This window comes from Protopterus annectens, chromosome 11.part0 (genome assembly GCF_019279795.1).
Source record: "Protopterus annectens isolate FY-2018-M chromosome 11.part0, PAN1.0, whole genome shotgun sequence".
NCBI classification, from domain to species: domain Eukaryota; kingdom Metazoa; phylum Chordata; order Ceratodontiformes; family Protopteridae; genus Protopterus; species Protopterus annectens.
The window spans coordinates 986,446,976-986,466,975 of NC_056745.1; the positions used below are offsets into that span (position 1 = coordinate 986,446,976).

The window sequence follows — 20,000 nt, forward strand, 5'->3', positions numbered from 1 at the left end:
GGTACGGTTAGGTCATATCCAACCATGAGGGTGTTGTTTACTGGTGTACAGTAACAGTCAACTGTGTTAATGCTGACAACATCCGACGGACAATGTGTACAAATGAGCTGGTTACAAACAGTATTATTGCATTGCATAACACATTATGCAGCTGTGTCTGTACATGGGTACTTTGCACAGTTGATGTAGGCCTAGGTACAGTCCACCATTCGAGGGTTATCTGGTGGTATACCATACTATGTCATACGACATATGGATGTGTGTTGGTAGTCTGGGAAAAGGGTGGTGGATGTATATGAGGATACAACCTAGAATGCAGCATTTGCCACTGTCACCTGTACCTCACTCATCTATGATGCATTATGTCGGAGTAGTGGTCTTTACATGTGAGTAGCCTTTATGAATATGTGTACACCACCACCTGGTATGGTCCATACCACTGTTATGGCTCACATGTTTGGATCTGAGTTATATGGTGGTAGTGAAATTGTGCCCTACAGAGCCTTCAGCCAGGTGTCCCTCACTGCACAGATGTCGGTATTCCCCATTGTAGGTTCTACATTGAGCAAATGGATTACTAAAGCCACACATCTAGCACAGGTTAGCATAAGCATCCAATGCAATTGTCATGTAGGTGTCAGGGTATTACTTCTGTGTGTAGGACATTTGCATTGGAATGCGGCTATATGGGTAAATGCGACCTAGGTATTATCCACACACAAGTACAACATGGATGCATTTGCTCTGTGTTGAAGGCTCGTTGTTTGGTCATGACAGCCCAGACTGACAGACACTGTACAACCTCATAATAACAGCAGAACATTGGCTCATTGTTTTGGTCTAGCAGTTGCCACCCATACCATGACATCACTGCACGTGGCATTAATGTGCTTGGTAGCAAATACCCTATGTAAGGTGACGGACAGCAGCAGAACTTGTGTATATGACCAATGTGAGATATACTTAGGGTAGCAGTCCTGCTAATAATAACTACTAGCACAGCCGGGAGAAGTCATCTTGACACCTGCACCTCAGTACCATTACACAAGGTGGCTCACACATTATGCTTGCACATGCCACTGTTCCACTTATAATGCCACTGTCCACAACCTGCTATTAATGTATGCCTTTCAGGGCAGCAAGGTGTGTGACACATGCTGTAGGTAGCATCCACCTGTGCGACCCAGGTAACCTATTGTCTGTCACATCCACACATGCATGAATGTGTATATGTAACATATATATGTCAGTACTTCATGTACATGTATACATGTGTATCACACAGCACAGACACAGATATATAATTTACAGGCCACATACAGGTATCAGGTAGTAAACCAGTATGATGTGCATGTATACTGACAGGTAAGATGTACCTAGCTGTAAACCTGTGTGTTTACAATAGGAGTCCATTACAACATGTTCTGTACATGTAAATGTTTGAGCATGCACACCGTGGCCTTCAGTGGTTAGAATTAGAGTGCATCCCAAACAGCCTTGTGCTACTAAGTATATGAGTGTACCCACTGCCACCTTGTGTAATTTGAGTCAGTCCAGCCAACAAGCCCTTTGTTACTAAGTGTATGAGCATGCCCAGTATAACCTTGTGCAGTTGTAGTCATAGTGCATCCAAAACGGCCCTGTGCTACTAAGTGTATGAGCATGCCCACTGTAACCCTGTATAGTGATAGTAGTTGTCCATTCCACAGATGGCCATACTCCAGTTCAGGTTCCTGTTATGCTATAACTATCAGGCCTACCTGTGGATGATGTGTCTTGTTTGTGCATACAGGTTGTAATGGACACCTACTTTAAACACACAGGTCAACAGCTATGTACTTTGTGACTGTCAGTCTCCCTTTTATTGTCCTCAATTGTAGAAGGGCAGTTTAACTGCCTTGGAATGTTTAATCTCTGTGGCACATCTCATAACTGCGTAGTACTGTAATAGTGAACTTTAGATAGGCAGGAGTTCTGATTCCACCACTGGCAACTGTGTTTGTGTGTGTGACAGCAAATCCCTGAGTGTGTATGTGTGTCTCAGCAAAAGCCTGAGTGTGTGTGTCAGCAAATGGCTCAGTGTGGTGTTGTCTGTGTATCTGTGTCTGCATCCTGCCATGGGAATGGGGTTTGCTGCAATCCAAAGCGATACCTCCTTTTGCACTGGCCTTTATCCTTGTTAACTGCTAAACCTCTCTCTTACCCCCTCCCCACTGCAAGTAATCGGTCCTGTGATGTCACCCAGCGCAGACGTGGAATCAGTAAGTGTAATTGTATGTGTTCTGTGGCACATACCCCAACTGCATACCACTGTACTAGTTACCTTTACATAGGCAAGACGTGTATGCACAATACTGGCAAGTGTGTGCGTGTTTATGTTTGTGACTACCCTGTAGCCAGGCATACACATGTGTAATGTCTTTTAGCACACCATGGTAGCCATCTGTGGTGACCGGTGTCTACAAAGTATTACATAGTTAGGAATGGTAAAGAATACACAGGCAAGCATGACTACAGTTGGGTATGTTATTTTCCTGTGCCACTGTCGAGCAGTGACACAGAAGTGGTCGCCGGGGTGTAGGTCCATACCCATCATTCCCCCACCCTAACTCCACAATCCCCAAGGTAGATTACATTAGCGATTGTTCCCCACTCCAAACTCCATATATGCAACAACCATCCCTTCTCTGGTGAACTGCTTATGATTTAAATGTTACAACACAAGAGATGCCTCTGTTTTGTGTACACATCACTTCCTTTGGAACCCTTCTGTGTCACAAAGGGCATTCAGACGTGTGTGTGTGTGTATATATATATATATATATATATATATATATATATATATATATATATATATATTATATATATATCTGGCTTGGCTGTGTATATGTATATATATATATATATATATATATATATATATATATATATATATATATATATATATATATATGTGTGTGTGTGTACATATATATATATATATATATATATATATATATATGTAGTTATGACAGTTGTACAGATGTAGACTTGTCTTTGTTTTTTCATAGAGTACAGTACATTCAAGGGTACTGCACATATGTACACAAAGGGACTGTCCCATTTGTTTTCACTACTGTGGAATACCTGTAGTAGGATGTGCATTATAGACTCCATGCAACATGTGTACACCCCATATGGCTTAGTAGTATGTCCAGTGACCTCAGTGTGCATGGTCCAGGGTTCAAGACCTGCAAGCCTTGTTGATACTGTCAATTAGGACTGCATAAGACACTTTTAAGCAGTTGTGAGCAGGTGTAAATGTGTTGTTGTGACAGTAAGCAGCGGGTGCACGCAGGTAACAGACGTACAACCTGCAGTACTCTTGGAATGCCCTTCTTTGGCAATCCTGCTTTTACCACCCTCCTATGAATACACCTCTGGGAGTGCTATAACCCAGTAATCTCCATGACACATGCTGTAACTGCGTAATGCTGTAGTGTTTTAAACTAGTTTGCTAGGTGTTCTAATCCCAGACAGGTCAACTGTGTGTGTGTGTCTGTCTGTCTGCCTCTGAAAGAAATGATGCTTTTAGAGTATGTACATGCTTCACAAACCACATGACCACCTTTGGCAATCCTGCTGATGTCACCCACCTAGAAATACACCTCTAGGACTGCTGTAACCCAGCATTCTCCATAGCGTTCTGTAACTACATATTGCTGTAGTGTGATAAACTAGTTAGGTAGGGATTCCATTCCAAGAGAGGCCAACTGTGTGTGTCTCTGCCTGCCCGAGACAAGAACAATGCTTTTTTAGAGTATGCACACTCTTTTCAATTCACTTGACCACCTTTGGCAATCCTGCTGATGTTACCCACCTAGGAATACACCTCTAAGAGTGTTGCAACCCAGTATTCTTCGTAGCATGTGCTGTAACTGCATATTGCTGGAGTGTGATAAACTAGTTAGGTAGGGATTCTATTCCAAGAGAGACCAACTGTGTGTGGGTGCGTGTGTGCCTCAATCTGCCTGAGACAAGAAAAATGCTTTTTTTAGAGTATGCACACTCTGTACAATTCACATGACCACCTTTGGCAATCCTGCTGATGTCACCCACCTAGGAATACACCTCTAGGAGTGCTGTAACCCAGTATTCTCCATAGCGCATGCTGTAACTGCATATTGTTGTAGTGTGATACACTAATTTGGTAGGGGTTCTATTCCAGGACATGGCAGGTGTGTGTGTGTGTGTGTGTGTGTGTGTGTGTGTGTGTGTGTGTGTGTGTGTGTGTGTGTGTGTTTGACTGTCAGAGCCTGTGTGGAGGTGGCTGTGAATGTCTAACCACTGGACATGTTGGGTAGCGGATTTTGTAGTTTTCCTATATGGTGTCCGTCTTATATGTCACAATGTCACCTTACGAGGAGTACAGATGTCAGTCAGCCACGGGACTGCATTGACAAGCCATTCCCCTACATCTGGCAAAAGGCCTGGTGAACAAATTATGCAACCCTACTATTACCCGGAATACATCCTGAACCTATGTGTCATACACAAACATACTTGCCTAGAATATCCCGCTATGTTGCTAGTACCCTGCACATTGATGACAGATAGTAGGCATGGTGTGATTGCAGTGGGCTGCAGAGGGCATGGCACCCTGTACAGCAGTACAATAGGCACATAATTGTGGACAATGGGCCTTCACTATGTTCCCCACTGGATGCCTGCAACATATGTGGTGCCATCAAATGTGATCCACAGAGGCCATACAGTGCCTTACACATGTGCCCTGTATGGACCTATGCCACTGACACCAGTGAATGCCTGTATCATGCTATCAATGCAGGTGCAGGGTCAACCTGCTGACTGTAAGCAGGTTCTGCCACACCAGGCCAGTATTGGCATATCGGAGGATAACAGTCTCTGTACACAACATGTGCCAGCCAAACCAGGTACTCCTGTACATGTCACTGTACATTTTTGTGGGACATGCACATCCCAGGCAATGTCCATGTCAAGGACTATCAAACACAGACATGGCATGCATTGCAAAGATATGGCCATACACAATGGTAACCAGGATGTCAGGGCAGTTCATACAATACCCATCTGTGTGGGACATTGCAGACACTATACCCCTGTACCACACTGCACACCATTGTCGGGTGGCATGATGCCAAGGATTACCCCTCACCCAGCCTTGTACAGCCATCTTGCACAGCCAACCACAACACACCCATGAAGCAATGCTCACATGCATGTCAGTACTAGCACCTTGTGTCTGCATGTGGGGTATGATGCTCTCAACCACAGTCACTCCGAGTATAACTCCCATTGGCATACCGATGGATGTCAAACACGTTCACATGCCCTAGCCCATAGAACCTTCGAATATCCCCTGTGGTGCATGTAGTACCTGTGCATTACTGCAGTGTGGCAAACTAAGTAGTTTGGGAGTGTATTTGTGGGCCTGGCAAAGAGTGTCAATGTGAGTCCATTAGAGAGTGTGGTTGTCTTGACAATAACATCCGTTCATGTGGACAGCCATGTGTGCTACACCTAATGTATGTCTACTTTATCTCTGTTGCAGATGTCGCTCACCAACACACATATATGTTCTTACAGCACACCAACATGTCAGCTTTGTGGCACATGGAGTAACTGCATGCACTTGTAATAGTAATGACTAGTCAGTCAGGGGTTTGACCCCTGTACTGGTAGGTGTGTGACAGACGATGCTTAGGTTTTAGTCTCCAAGCCCTTCTCTAATGCACTTTGTCACTGCCGGTCCCTCCCACACACTCTCTGGTGGATGTGGAGGTGTACACCTGCTCAACAGCAGCTTGTGTATTGTAAGTGATGGTCATGATCAGGTGATGACCTCTGCACCTATTGCAGTCCTCCTCTAGCTGATTGCATGTGGAATAGCTGTGATGATGTTCCCATAGCCATTCGCATGAAAAACAAACAAAGTACAACTGTAGTCACAAGTCTTCTACACTTTGTACAGATGTCATGCAGTATATATGCATGTGCTGTGCTCCCTCTGCAAATGTATACCATTTGTTGTGTTGGGTTGATGGTCATATCTATGCATGCTGTTGTAAGCAATCCTGAATGCTGTTGACTATTACTAAGCCATATCTGTGTTTAAACAGCAACACCATATGCTGTATGGGTTTGGGGATCCCGGCGGAACCTCCTGTCCCACTTCGGCTGGCCATGACACCTGGAGCCCAGCCTTGGACCTCCACCTCTGTTGGCTCTGCACCACCTTCTAGTGGTACCGCCACTGAGGATGGGGCTTGTTCCCCCTGGGAGTAGGTCCAGACAGGAACATGTTCGCTGTCGTACAGTCCCAGATGTGGTGTGTAGGGGGCTCAATAAGGGGTTTTGAGGCCAGATACGCCAGCTCAAGGGCAGAGTGTCACATTTACAGGGTGAGGCTGCCCATGCTAGACAGCCCCCAGCACTGCCACCTTTGCAGCTGTTTTGGTGCAGTGGTGGCTGCCCATGGCTGAGGACCTCCATTTCCATCTGGGGGCTCATGGGCTTCTGAATTCTGAACACCCCTCCCCATCCAAGGTGTATCCCCCCACGTGTCATATACCGATCCTGTATGCTGTCTTGTCTGTCATCCTACCCTACCTATCCTCCACAAGCATACCTACTCTCCTTACCCCACATCCCACTCTCACCCTACGGAAACAAAAGGCCAATCGGTTCCCAGAACAACATTTGCCCCATACATAGCTGTCCATTTTGCACACGTGTCCACTGGACACATGTAACCCTTTTAATATGCATCACAACATACTCCAGTTGTCTTCACCGCTGTCTCTCAGGCACATAATCCTAGTATGCATATGACTCCTAAATGTTCCAGGTACACATGATGCGGATGACCCCATTGTACATACAACACTACAGGTCCCTCTATGGTTACTCCATTTACCTTTATCATGATGATGATGTTGCACACAGCACCTTGCAAAAGTACTGTTCTCATATAATGATTGGACAGGAACTGTTGTGTTAATGTAAATAACATGCACAGAGTGATGTATATGGCCAATGTACAAATGTTTGGTGTATGAAAGACACATGTCTGTCTGAGGGAGTCTTGATATCACATAGGACAACACCACTTCATAATACAGGTGTTGCTGATGTTTCCCTTTTCATTCCTTTGTAATGCTTTGTTGTCACATGGGATGTTCCTGAGATATCTATATATCTATCTATATATATATATATATATATATATATATATATATATATATATATATATATATATATGTATGTGTCTATATGCTGGACATAAACACTCACACATACATCTACATGATAGAATATATTTCCTATACTGTTGAATGACTGCGCTGGATGATATTTTTGTGATAAGGTCCAATGTCTGTATATCTGCCATGGCTTAGTGGTAAATCACAATAGCTGTATGTGCAGGATCCTGGTTTCGAGCCTTGCAGAGGCCTTTTATTTTGTTGCAGGGCAGAACAAGGCCATTGGATATGGAGTGATTAAGGCACATTAAAGCAGTTGTGAGTGGGTGTGCATGTGTTTGCATGGTGCTAAGCAATGCTAACCTCTGGTTACAGTTTCTTACACTCAGTTAGCCTCTACATTGCTTTACCAGTGTAATACTCGCATACTGGCGGCCAAACAGGCTTACACCCGCTTGTTCCCGCACTTGCAAATGCACTGCATTTGGTGTTTTCATCTGACACTCACACCCCTGGGTGGGAGTGAGGACTATGATATTACCTTGTGATGCCTGTTACATCGAATTACATGCCTACAGTATCGGGAATGGCTGCCCATTAGGCGACAGCATGCCGTTCGACTGTACGGAATCCGCGGTCTGTCCAGAGTTTGATTCATATTATTGGTGTGTTCCTCTTACAATCTGCACCCATCTGGCTAATACATGGGAACTGACACTCTTCAATACAAATGAATAATTGGGTTTTGGAACCCACATCCTTCAGCTGAGTCATGCTACTGCATACCTAAAATTCTATCATCTTTCTAATGTTGTCAGTGGAATATGTGCTTTCTGTCCCTGTCAGACCTCTCATACGATTGGGGAAAAATACAAACTGAATCAGGGACACTGCATAACTACATCAGGGACACATTTAAATTATTGGTGCTATTAACCTGACACATTGGCAGACTCAGAGCATATGAATTCATACACATTTTCTGAGGTAAATGATGTTTATAACTCTTAATTGTTGTCGTTATTCATTACGTGTAATTCACCACCTTTCCTCCAAATGTTGCTAGTTTTAGGAGGGTTTAAGTGGGACAGAGTTAGAAACTGAGTCGAAATCAGGGACGTCCCTGGAAATCGGGGACAGTTCAGAGGTATAGTCCCTATTTGTTCCCCAGTGGTTTATGGCCTGTCCAGTGGATGTGCTCTTTGGGCTTGAGAGGTATGGATGTCAGCTATGTCCATTTTGGAATATTACTTACATCCCCGGGGCGGTCCTAATATGAATGCACCAGCCAACACCTGCATGCCTAGGCCCATAATTGCATCCCCATAGTTCCCCCACCTGACACTCCTATACAGCACTCATCCTTACTGTCTTACTGTAGGTGCAGGTGGGGTATAAACACACCACTACATACTGCCCACTCATCCCGTGTCAGAACACTTGTCATTCATTGTGTCGACCCATGGGTTATCAGGCTTGCACAACCTACTACTCTGTGTAGATCTACAGCCTAGTTTGATAAGTCATTACCGGGACTGCCTCTGATCATTAATTTTTGCTGTCCCACAAGGGACATCGATGTCTATGTTTCAAGATTAGACCTGACAGGTCTCTCCCACTGGTAGTATCCTGCCAGTGGTCTGGGAGGCAGTGGTGTATTTGCCTTTATTGTGTATCTGTATGTCTGACCAGCCTAGCTGGGGGGGTGGGGGGGTTGATGCCACGTGTTACACGTTTGTTTATTGGACACCTCACCCCCATATGCACGGCCTGTGAACATATGTTACTCGTAACTGCTGTATCATATCCTAGCTATATACATGTGTATATTTACAGTCACACATATATATATATATATAGTTACAATACTATATAAAGATATATCCGTATATGTATGCATACATGTATATTTATATCTTGCTGTCTATATATATATATATATATATATATATATATATATATATATATATATATATATATCTCACAACATATGGGTATATGAGTGTCTGCATATGTATATATTAATATGTGGGTATGTATCTGTATTCTGTCTTTGTATGTATACATTTCTACTACGGAGATGGAGAGGCTTATCTCTATGTCACTATGGGTAGATATACACACACATACCTCTACATATATACGTCTACATTTGGTTATTCCATTCCTTGCCATATAGATTACACTTTGCTGCAGTGGGACTCGCAGTAGGTGTGGCTGCTCATTGGGCAATGCCTCTGCCCAATGAACACATTCACTTACATCCCCAGGGCTGTCCATATAGGCCCACATCAGCTAACACCTGCACACCTAGACCCATAAGTAGCTACTCATAGTTCCCCTACCTGCACTTCCTCAACAGCATCCATCCTTACTCTGGGTCTGGGTCTGTTCTGGACACACCACTGCACGCTGCCCACTCTCAACTTCACGGGACCCATTTCATACAATTGTCTCGGCCCATGGGTCATCAGGGTTTCCCACCCTTGTATTCCGAGTATGTATACACCCCAGCCAGAATGTTCAGTCTATCACCTTCTTTTGGATTTGCCAATTTGTGGGGTGTCTCGCAAGAGATGCTCCTGTCTGTGTTCCAAGATTAGAATTCATGGGTGCACTGTGTACCCCCCCCCCTGTTGTATCCTGCCTGTGGTCTGGGGAGCAGTGGACTCTTTACATTGTTTGTGTGTATGTTTCCTGTGTCCGGCTGGGGGGGGGGTGGAAGGTCATGCTACGTGTTTCATGTTTCTTGCTTGGGCTCCTCACTTCCATTGGCATAGCCTGTGAACTTATGTCATTCTTGTGTGCTGTTTCCTATCATAGCTGTATATCTGTGTATATCTACGCACACACACACACACACACACACACACACACACACACACACACATATATATATATATATATATATATATATATGTATATACATATATGTATATATATATATATATATATATATATATATATATATATACACACAAATGTATATATATATATATATATATATATATATATATATATATATATATATATATATATATATATATATATATATATATATATATGTGTGTGTGTGTGTGTGTGTGTGTCTGTAAAGCAATACATACCCCGTGCAAATGCACTTACACATGCTTACTGGTGTTTATATATGCTTGACCTGCTTACTAGTGCTTTATGACACTGACACTTCACTCCAGTTAACTTTTAATTGATATTTTGCAGGTTATACAATGGACAGATTTCGCAATATGTTCATGTACAGATTACCAATGGCAAATGGTATGTGATACAGTGTGATTTGGTACGAGAATGTTTGTTCATTAGGCGGTTGCGCTAACCAATACACTATTGATGTGCTGCTTCATTTGCATATATACCCATATACCCATGGCTTCTGGTTCCCCAAACACACACCCCAACGCCTCCCTAACACTGCAGTTATCCATTCTCCAGTTGGATTCGCGGTGTATCCACACCACTACACATTGGCCACTCCCTACTCCTATAGACCCATCCCATCAGTTGACTCACTCCACGTATCCTCAGAACTCCCAAACGTTTAGTCCACAAACATTGGTGACATGAGTGACCAAAAGAATACTATTTGCAATTTTTGGGTTGTCCCACATGGGACACACGTGTGTTTATGTCAAGATTAGACTCTATACTTCATTACATCCTTACTCCTGTTAACATGACTATGTGATAACGCACACATTACACATGACAGCCTAATTATGTACGTGTTCGGCATATTTCTTGTACAAATAGACTGGTTTAGTAATTAGCGTTGCCGTAGCAGGCAGATCACAGGAATGATTCCATGTGTGGGAAAATCCTCACATTTGATTATTTTCAGCACAGCACTGACTTTGGACATTGTACACACTTCTGCGTTTTAGCAGTTTCATCCCATCCCTCTTCTGCACAACCTATTATTCTATCTACTGTCGAAGTTTGTAAGGGCACATTTATGTTATTTATGTCTGCAAATGGAATGAATGTGTTACAGAAAATGTACTTCTACATACTGATGTCTGCATGTGTGTGTGCATATATACTTATAATGACCTCATTGACCTCCACGGGGCGGTCCAATTAGAACCTGACCATCCAACCCTGGCATGCCTGGCTCCATAATTTCATACCCATAGTTCCTCCACCCCACCCGTGTTCAAAATACATGCATACCATCCATTGTTCACTTGTTATCGCAGCCATGACACACCTCCACACATTGCCCTCTTCCTTGCATCAGGGGCCCTACACGTATGTTGCCCCAACCCATGTATACTCAGGCTCTCCCACCATTTAGTCCCTGAACATACCTGCCCTTGCTTATGTAATGGTCGGATGGCCAAATGGTCTATCAATTTTTGGGTAGTCCCACTAGGGACTACCCTCTGTGTGTAAAGTAGACTTAGCAAATCAACAATGTTACTCCCACTGGTAATATCCTGCCTGTGGTGTGAGTAGCAGTGCTTTGCTCACTCCTGCCCAGCTGGATATGACATACGCTGACAGCGCTATATAATACTGGGGTTGCTGTTAATTCCATTCTCATTCCTTTTGTATGCTTTATTGTTGCATCATTCTTTCTTCATATATATTTATATATATATATATATATATATATATATATATATATATATATATATATATATATATATATATATATATATATACATATATATATATGTATATGTATATGTATTATATACTTATATACATTTCCTATGCTGAGCACTGCTTAGACCTGCGCAAGTGCACTCAGACTTGCTTACTCGTACTTATATGTGTTTACTGCTGCTTATTTGTGCTTACACCTGCTTACTAGTACCTTATTCATTATGACAGTGCCAATTTGCTTGAATGATTTTTAAGTTAAATATCTCATGCGATACTCTTATGTCGGTTTTACGGCAAATGACATTCATTCCACATGGAAAATTATATGTGCTATTGTTGGGCTCGAACCGTGAATGCCTGTTTGTTAGGCAGATGCTCTAAACACTGCACTATTGACACTTACATTGACCTATATATATATATATATATACATATATATATATATATATATATATATATATCTATATATATATATATATATATATATATATATATATATATATATATATATATATATATATATATATATATATATATATATATATATATATATATATATATATATATATATACATACATATGTAGATGCTTTTTGCATTCTGTCATGTCTGTAACCATAGTAGTTTTAAATACTATTTGTCTACATACAGCTATGTATAAATAAGACATTTCATATCCAGGAGTTTTTGAGTTTTCCTGTAAACAATATATTGCTTGACTAATTGTCCTCTGTTTCCTTTAGGCAAACTTAAGTGTGAGATGAGATGTAATGCATGAAAACTGTAGTGTGCATGTAAAAATTCTGTAGGTGTGTATGTGCTTCAGACTGGGATAATATCTTTTTACATTCAAGTAGCAGTAATCATCATGAAAAGTTCTCCATGATCCTGTGTATCTTTAGTGTGTTGTGCAGTGTAAGAATAGGTTAGATCCAACATGTTCTGCTATGGTTTATGAATGTGTCATGTTATATAAACTGTGGTCATCGTAAATTTCAAAAAGGTTTGCCTAGTTTAACCTTGGTCCTGTGGCATACATGGTTCAAGTTCTGACTATGACCCAGATAACTGAGTTCAAATAGTATCTCAGACACTGTAAGGATTGGTGCAGGAGAGGATGAGAGTAAGTGGATATTGCTAGCATACTCCTCCTGGAAGGAGAAATTTGACATACAAGTATCAACTAATAATGTGGGTGATATAGTATTATTATTATTACTATTATTATTATTATTATTATTATTTGTGCATTCTTCCATGCACCATCTTTGAGGTACTTTTATAGATTCCTAGATTATTACTAGGCTAACTGCCCTTGTGGGTCATTTTATGTCTAGCCAATTATCCCATGTGAGAATCAAACCTTGCACATTGTGTCTGTAAGGTAAACACTAAGCATTATGCCAAGCTCCTAACATGAGTAAGTACAAGGTAGCTACTCTAGTGGGCCATTTTAAGCCTAGTCAATTTTCCTTAGTGAGAATCAAACCCTGTACCTTCTGTTTGTGAGGAAAACACATTAACCATCATGCCAACCTCCAAGCTAGGACAGCAAGTACGTCATAATAAGCAGTCCCATGTCATTTGCAGACATACTGAGGAAACCCCTATAGCAGTGGTATTAGCAGAGTTACTTGCTACAACAGGAAGTTGTTAGACAGGAAAGGAGAATCACTTGAATGTCCCAAAATGTGGACATCCTCACACCCAACTCTTACCTCCAGGGAAGCAAATTGGCTGTTAAGGCAATTACCCTATTCAGGTCATAGGGTTATTTCTCCGTCTAAAGCATGAATGTGCCTGGCTCTTGTCATCCCATCGAAGGAATTAATGTGCTAACTCAATATAGGCAGTGAGGCTTTTGGGTAGATTGTGCTGGGGGGGATAGCTTTGGGTAGTTGAACTCTTGTAACAGGTCTTTTCAGTGAAATGCTGCAGGTAATGTGAAATATCAACTTGTAATTGGTCAAGAAGATGGTCAGAAGATGCGCACAAATCCACAGAAAGTGTTCAATATAGGCTTTTACCACATCTTAATAGAAACAAAGAGTAACAGTATCTATGTTAAAACAAATATTTTTCTTGCTAGAGCACTTACCTTGTCATCTGTATGAGTAGTATGGAAGAAGTCTTTAAACTTTTCTCCAAGTAAATTGGAAACTTCAATATACTGAATACCTTGAGGTTCAGAGATGTATATGTCCACCTAAAGATAAAGTAATTCAAACATCAGCTAGTACGAAAGAACATATATGCTTTCAAGAAATAAATAATAATCCTGAGGTCAACTATGCTAATAGAAGAGTCACAATTTACTTCAAAAAATGCATTTAAAGACATAGCTCTCAACTAATCATGGACATATTTCAACAGAACCAGAAAAAATCATGGACAATCAGGGACATTTTTAAAATAAAAATGCTATTAACTTGAGACATTGGCAGAAGAAAAGAATGTTAATTACTATACATTTTGTAAAATAAAATAAATTCTATAACTCCTAATTACTGCCATTGTTTCTTGAGTATAATTCACCACCTTTCCTGCAAGAGTTACCAGTTTTAGGAGGGATTAAGAGGGTCAGAGCTAAATTTTAGAGTCAAAATCAGGGGCATCTCTGGAAATCAGGGACAGTTGAGAGGTATGTTTAAAGATAGTGTTAGGAGTGAAAACATTTCAGTACATTTAAACATAGACACCTACACACAGACACACCCACCACACACACAAACACACACACACACACACACACATACACACACACACACACACACACACACACACACACACACACACACACACACACACACACACACACACACACACACACACACACAGTGTTTTATGCAAATTTGATGGGATCCTTAAAGATTTTACAGCTACTGTAGAAGCTGACAAGAAGAATTTAGATAATTTCAAGGAGTAATCCTAAGTGTTAAGGAGAATAAATAGTAATAAGCTTGTTCAGAAAATTCTGATAAACTTGAAGGGGATTTGCTGGCTGAAGGGAATGAGTAATATGGGATGATATTGCAGACTAATATTCATGCTGCAAAAATGTTCATTTAAGTAGAGTAAACATATAAGACTGAACATAATTACGTTATATTACATTTCCATCATGGCAGAACGAGGCAGTAAGCCTTTCCAGTTAGCTATTTTAAGTGCTTTAACACTCTACATCCATTCCATCCCTCCCTTACTTTGGCATTTTTCCAACTGTACTATGCCCTCTTGTTTGCTCACTCACCATTGACCACCAACAACCATTCTGTTAGTCCATTCTTTGGGTCCACAGATCTCTCTGTGAAAAAGTGCTTACAGAGATTCTTGGAGTAGTTAGTACATGTAGCCCTGCTTTTCTATTCCGAATGACCCGTTTCATATGCATAATGCATCTCTTCGAGGCTCAGGTAAAAAGAACATTTGGTTCACTATCCACTGGTTATATCCCTTCTCCTCCTTCTTACACAACTTTCTGGTGGCCTTCTTCTGAACTCCTATCAGCAGCCCTAATGTCCTTGTTCTTGGTTGGGCTCCAGAAATGCAAGCAGTTCTCACTGTATGGTATGACCAATGCTCTGGAGAGTAGAAACATTGCCTATTTGCTTCTGGAATCTACCTCTCTAAGAATGCTCTCCTGTATTCTGTATACTGTTAGCACTGCCTTCTTTCTTTGCTGCTAGTGGTTCGATTCTGGTGTTATTACCATCTCCAGATCCTGTTCCTGCTTGGTTGCTATCAGTTCTTCCCAAGCCACCTGATAACTCAAACAAGGGATTTCGTGGTTTAAGCAGTACTTTGCATTTGTTTACATTGAGTTTTGACTGCAGTTTGTATAAATATTTGTTTATCCTTTCCAGTTCCAGTGCTAGATTCATCTCTACCCCTAACCCCATTGCTGCAACTATCTTTTTGTCATTATCAAATAAACTGAGCCTACTCTGTATTTCTTTAGGAATGTCTCAGACAGACACTTTGAAGAGCATTGGATCAACAACAGACACATTTGTACTCCAAAAGTCTGGTCCATAATGCCTAATATTGTCAATCTCGCCATTATCCCCTATCAACCATATCAACAATGCAGCTATCCAGTTTCTCAGTTTTGGTCCCATCCTGAAGTCCCAGGCCTTCTGTGTAAACCAACTCTCAATTATACTTGTAACTTAGTCATTAAACTGGATCAGGTTTGACCTACATCTTCTTTTGTTTACAAGCCCACACTGGTTGTTGATCTCTAGAACTGCTACCAGCATTCCCATCAGGATTCTCTGTCTGCCTGTCTGTGATTTTGCCTACAACCATTGTTAGCTAAACAGTCTGCAGTTTTTTGGGTTTTTCTGCTTCTCCCTTAGAATGTTAAATGTTCATTTTATTCAATGCAGTTTTCTATTTAAATATAGAGATGCACACATGGGCTTGAAGTATTATTTTCCTTTATTAATCTGAAAATTGCACTAATCATCATAAGAAAAGAAATACGAAGAAATAGAAGTGGGGGAATACTATCTAATGTTTGTCTAGGCATTGCACATAGTGAAAGAAAACTTCATTATAGGCTAAAGAATATTATTGTTAACCTGTTTGATGATGTGTTGCTTCTGAAGTCACAAGAAAATACATTAGTTAGCTTATTATGAATCTTTAATTCTCCATGTGCAAAAATGTAAGGTGAACAACATTCCCTTTAACTTTAAATGTTTTGAGTTCATATTTACTGAACAGAAAATATGATAAATTGAAACCTAGTTGGGACGCAACATTCAAGGGTGGTAACTACACCGTGTGCTAAAGAGTGAATTTTGTTGTAAGGCTGCCTTGTCCAGTCTCTATACTTACTTTACTAATGGAAATGTGACTGTAAAAGGAAAGACAAAACAAAGGATAGGATACTTAAATAACTGAACAGTATGATGCCATATATTTACAAATTGACTTTAGCTGGACAAATCCATCATTTATATAGCTTTATATAATTATATAATTCTAATTTTGAGCACTAGAAAATAACTTCTTTTCCAGGTCTTTTGGTAGACTTGTCATCTATAGGCAAGTAGAAAATTACAAAATACTATTGTGTTTCTTATCTCCAACATGAATTTAAACTACATTGCAGCTCAAGTGAAAAAAGTGGTGCATGCAGTTTGGTGCCATCAACTCACAAATCATAGTTACCTCAATATTTGCAAAAATTGTACATTCAGTCAAATATTCTCTAAAAGATTCAATTCCATATTGGTTTGGAATTGACATGAACAATGAATCTATATCCATTGTAATAAATACAAAAGTTATCATTTTCGTTCGCTTTATCTCATACATATGATTTAGTTCAAAATGTTTACTATCCTTTAAAAAGTCATCAGTAGCTTGCATTATTTTATTTAATTTACTTTCCAAAAAATAGATATAGGCACTGTTTACCATCTTTTACCAGAGACTATAGGTCTCATAGGAGGATTCTTCTCATCTTTGTGTTTTTTAGGAATGCTGCATTAGGTGGGAATAAGAAGATATGTCATATAAAAGAAATTCATAGTTTCTAATGTTAAAACTGAATTTGAGACTGGGTAAAGATTATATGTACATTTCTATGCAAATGCAGCTGTTTTATATTTATCTGTATGAATACTAGTAATATTGCAATGTGCAAGCACCTTATCCTCATAACAGCTCTCCTCCTATTGCGGATGCCTTAAGTACTATATGCATTTGTAGTAGGCAGGTGTGTTTAACAAAACAACTCCATGTTTCTGTAATCAGCAGGAAAGACTGCAGCTGACCATTTTTACATACTGACATAATGCCGCTCTTTGTGTATTAATGCTATGAACAAATAGAAGTCAGGACTAAGAATTCTGCCCTTTGTTTCATTTTGGATAACACTGTTTTCCAGGAACAGGTTCAATGATGATTGCTTCAGTAAATTATATGTTAATAAGCTGGCCTATAATTGTAAATGAAACATCATCTAAATGCCCTAAGCATAAAATAAGAATATTTTTTGTAAAACATATTTATTTTTTCAGCTTTTCTTTCTTTCTTTCTTTCTTTCTTTCTTTCTTTCTTTCTTTCTTTCTTTCTTTCTTTCTTTCTTTCTTTCTTTCTTTCCATTTTGTTTTTCATTTTTGTCTGTGTAATTCCACTAGAAAACAAATGTTCCCTTTATTCTATGAACCAAAATACATGAGATAGTTCAGTGAGTTATTTTATGAGACATTATAGGCAAGTGAGCATTTACAGGATTCTTAAATCATACTTGAATCTTCACAAATCAATGCAATAATAGTTGTATTATGTAGTATATATTAAAATAAGTACATTAGCAATAAAATAAATTAATGCTTTTTGTTTACTCATTTCTTCAAAAATAAAATTTGTGAACAATTTGATATGCAGAGGTATTCAAGATACTAACTGACAAATAAATGGATATGATACGTTTTCTGGATTAATTTATCACAAGATCATGTTATTCCAGGACTGAAAAAGTGTTTACCTGCAAGTTGTTCACTAAATAGCCTGGCTGAAGGTTGATAATATGCTCATAGACACTTAATTTCCTAATTAGTGTTTCTTCGTAATGGAGTTCATACATAATTTTACTTCCTGCAGGCACATTAACTTCTGCTCTGAAGCTTTCCATTTCACGTGAATTGGTTCTAAAGAAAAATAATTAGCCCTTGTTACTAAATACTGTTTCACACAAGTCATCAACACAAAACACATTTCTAATATATTTAGTGTAACATGGAATTTGTATGTATTTCAAGTAATGTAATGTAAGCTGTGTAATATTGTTAGGCAGAAAAATTGGTAACCACTGATTACAGAAACTTCAGGTACCATTCAGTGATTTCCTTATATAAATGTGGTATACAAATTTATATGTCAATATTAGTACCTTGCATCATTAATATGAAGAAATCTGATGTTTCTAATGGACTATGACTGAGGCAGGTTTTTTCATCTATACTATCCCTATCATCTACCCTTTCCCACACCCATTGATCCTTTTGTTCCCATGGTTCAAACTGGCATTTGCATTCTACATTATCCCACTGGGGTTTACCATTTCCAGAGGGAATACCTTCACATAATATCATATCCTGCCCGGGTAGGGGGAGGTAAGAGTTGATTGCTGGCTAGTCATTAAGAATGACCAACTTCTTAAAAAAAGACTTAGATAACAAAGCATTGAATACACTGCAGTCTTTGGAATAACCCAGTGAAGTATCTGAAGAAAGCTGGCTTCAATTAGTCAATTGTCCAGGTAATGGTAAATATGGATTCCTGTTACTCTCTGATAATGAAAGTCTAGTGTTCAGTCCATTCTGAATATTGCGCGTGCAATAGAAAGGCCAAATGATAATAAAGGAAACTGAGAGAGGAAGACTTCCACCTAGAATCTAATAAATTGCCTGTATACCTTGTGGATATGAATATGTAGATAAGCATCCTGCATTTCCATCAGTGCCAGATATTTCCCATTATTAAGAAAGTGTTCAGGCGTGAAAGAACATCGGTCTCCATTAGCCTTCTTTTTTTAAACTAGAAAAAAGTCTTAAATAAGCTCCTGTAATGCTGAATGGATGACAGCAATGAAAGAATGGAATAGATTTTCAACAACTGCTGATTTATAGATAAGGCCATATGATTTCTTGGTGTAGAAAGGATGAAGCTTGGAAATGAGGTAGCACAAAATTCTACTGACATAGCATTTCTGACCCTGTGACTATGGTCCTGTAAGACACTGTATCAAAAGATAGATAAAGAAGCACCCTCTGGATAAAGAAAGTGCTGCTGTGTTAAAGTGATCATAGATCAAATTGACACTGGTTAATATTAAAAGATTTACCTTACTAACTTGATCTATATTGCTGAAACTGATGTTTTTTTTTCTAGACTTGGTACATATTTTGCTACAGCCTTTTTGGTAATATTATTTTTATTTAGTTGGCACTGGACTCAATAGATAGCTTCTGAATTCATTGGGAAGGACGAGTGAACTGCCTGTTTCACATTTCCATTGTCCTGCACTTATTTTCTGGTTGCTAAAGAACTTTTTCAGAGGGAGTTCCAAATAAGAAATTTGCATCCACTGATAGTGACTATGAAACATACGTAGCAAAAAATGTCTTATCCA

At 39.7% G+C, this 20,000-nt stretch overlaps 1 protein-coding gene across 2 annotated transcripts in view; it reads right to left on the bottom strand.

Annotated features, from left to right (window-relative positions):
- Positions 1-20,000, bottom strand: part of ITIH2 (inter-alpha-trypsin inhibitor heavy chain 2) — a 519,026-nt gene that overhangs the window by 408,010 nt on the left and 91,016 nt on the right. For both annotated transcript variants that reach the window (XM_044088359.1, XM_044088358.1), the window contains exons 6-7: positions 18,354-18,516; positions 13,950-14,057 (exon numbers count right to left, since the gene is read on the bottom strand). In XM_044088359.1, coding sequence (XP_043944294.1) covers positions 13,950-14,057; positions 18,354-18,516 — 271 coding nt within the window. The remainder of the gene's footprint in view (positions 1-13,949; positions 14,058-18,353; positions 18,517-20,000) is intronic.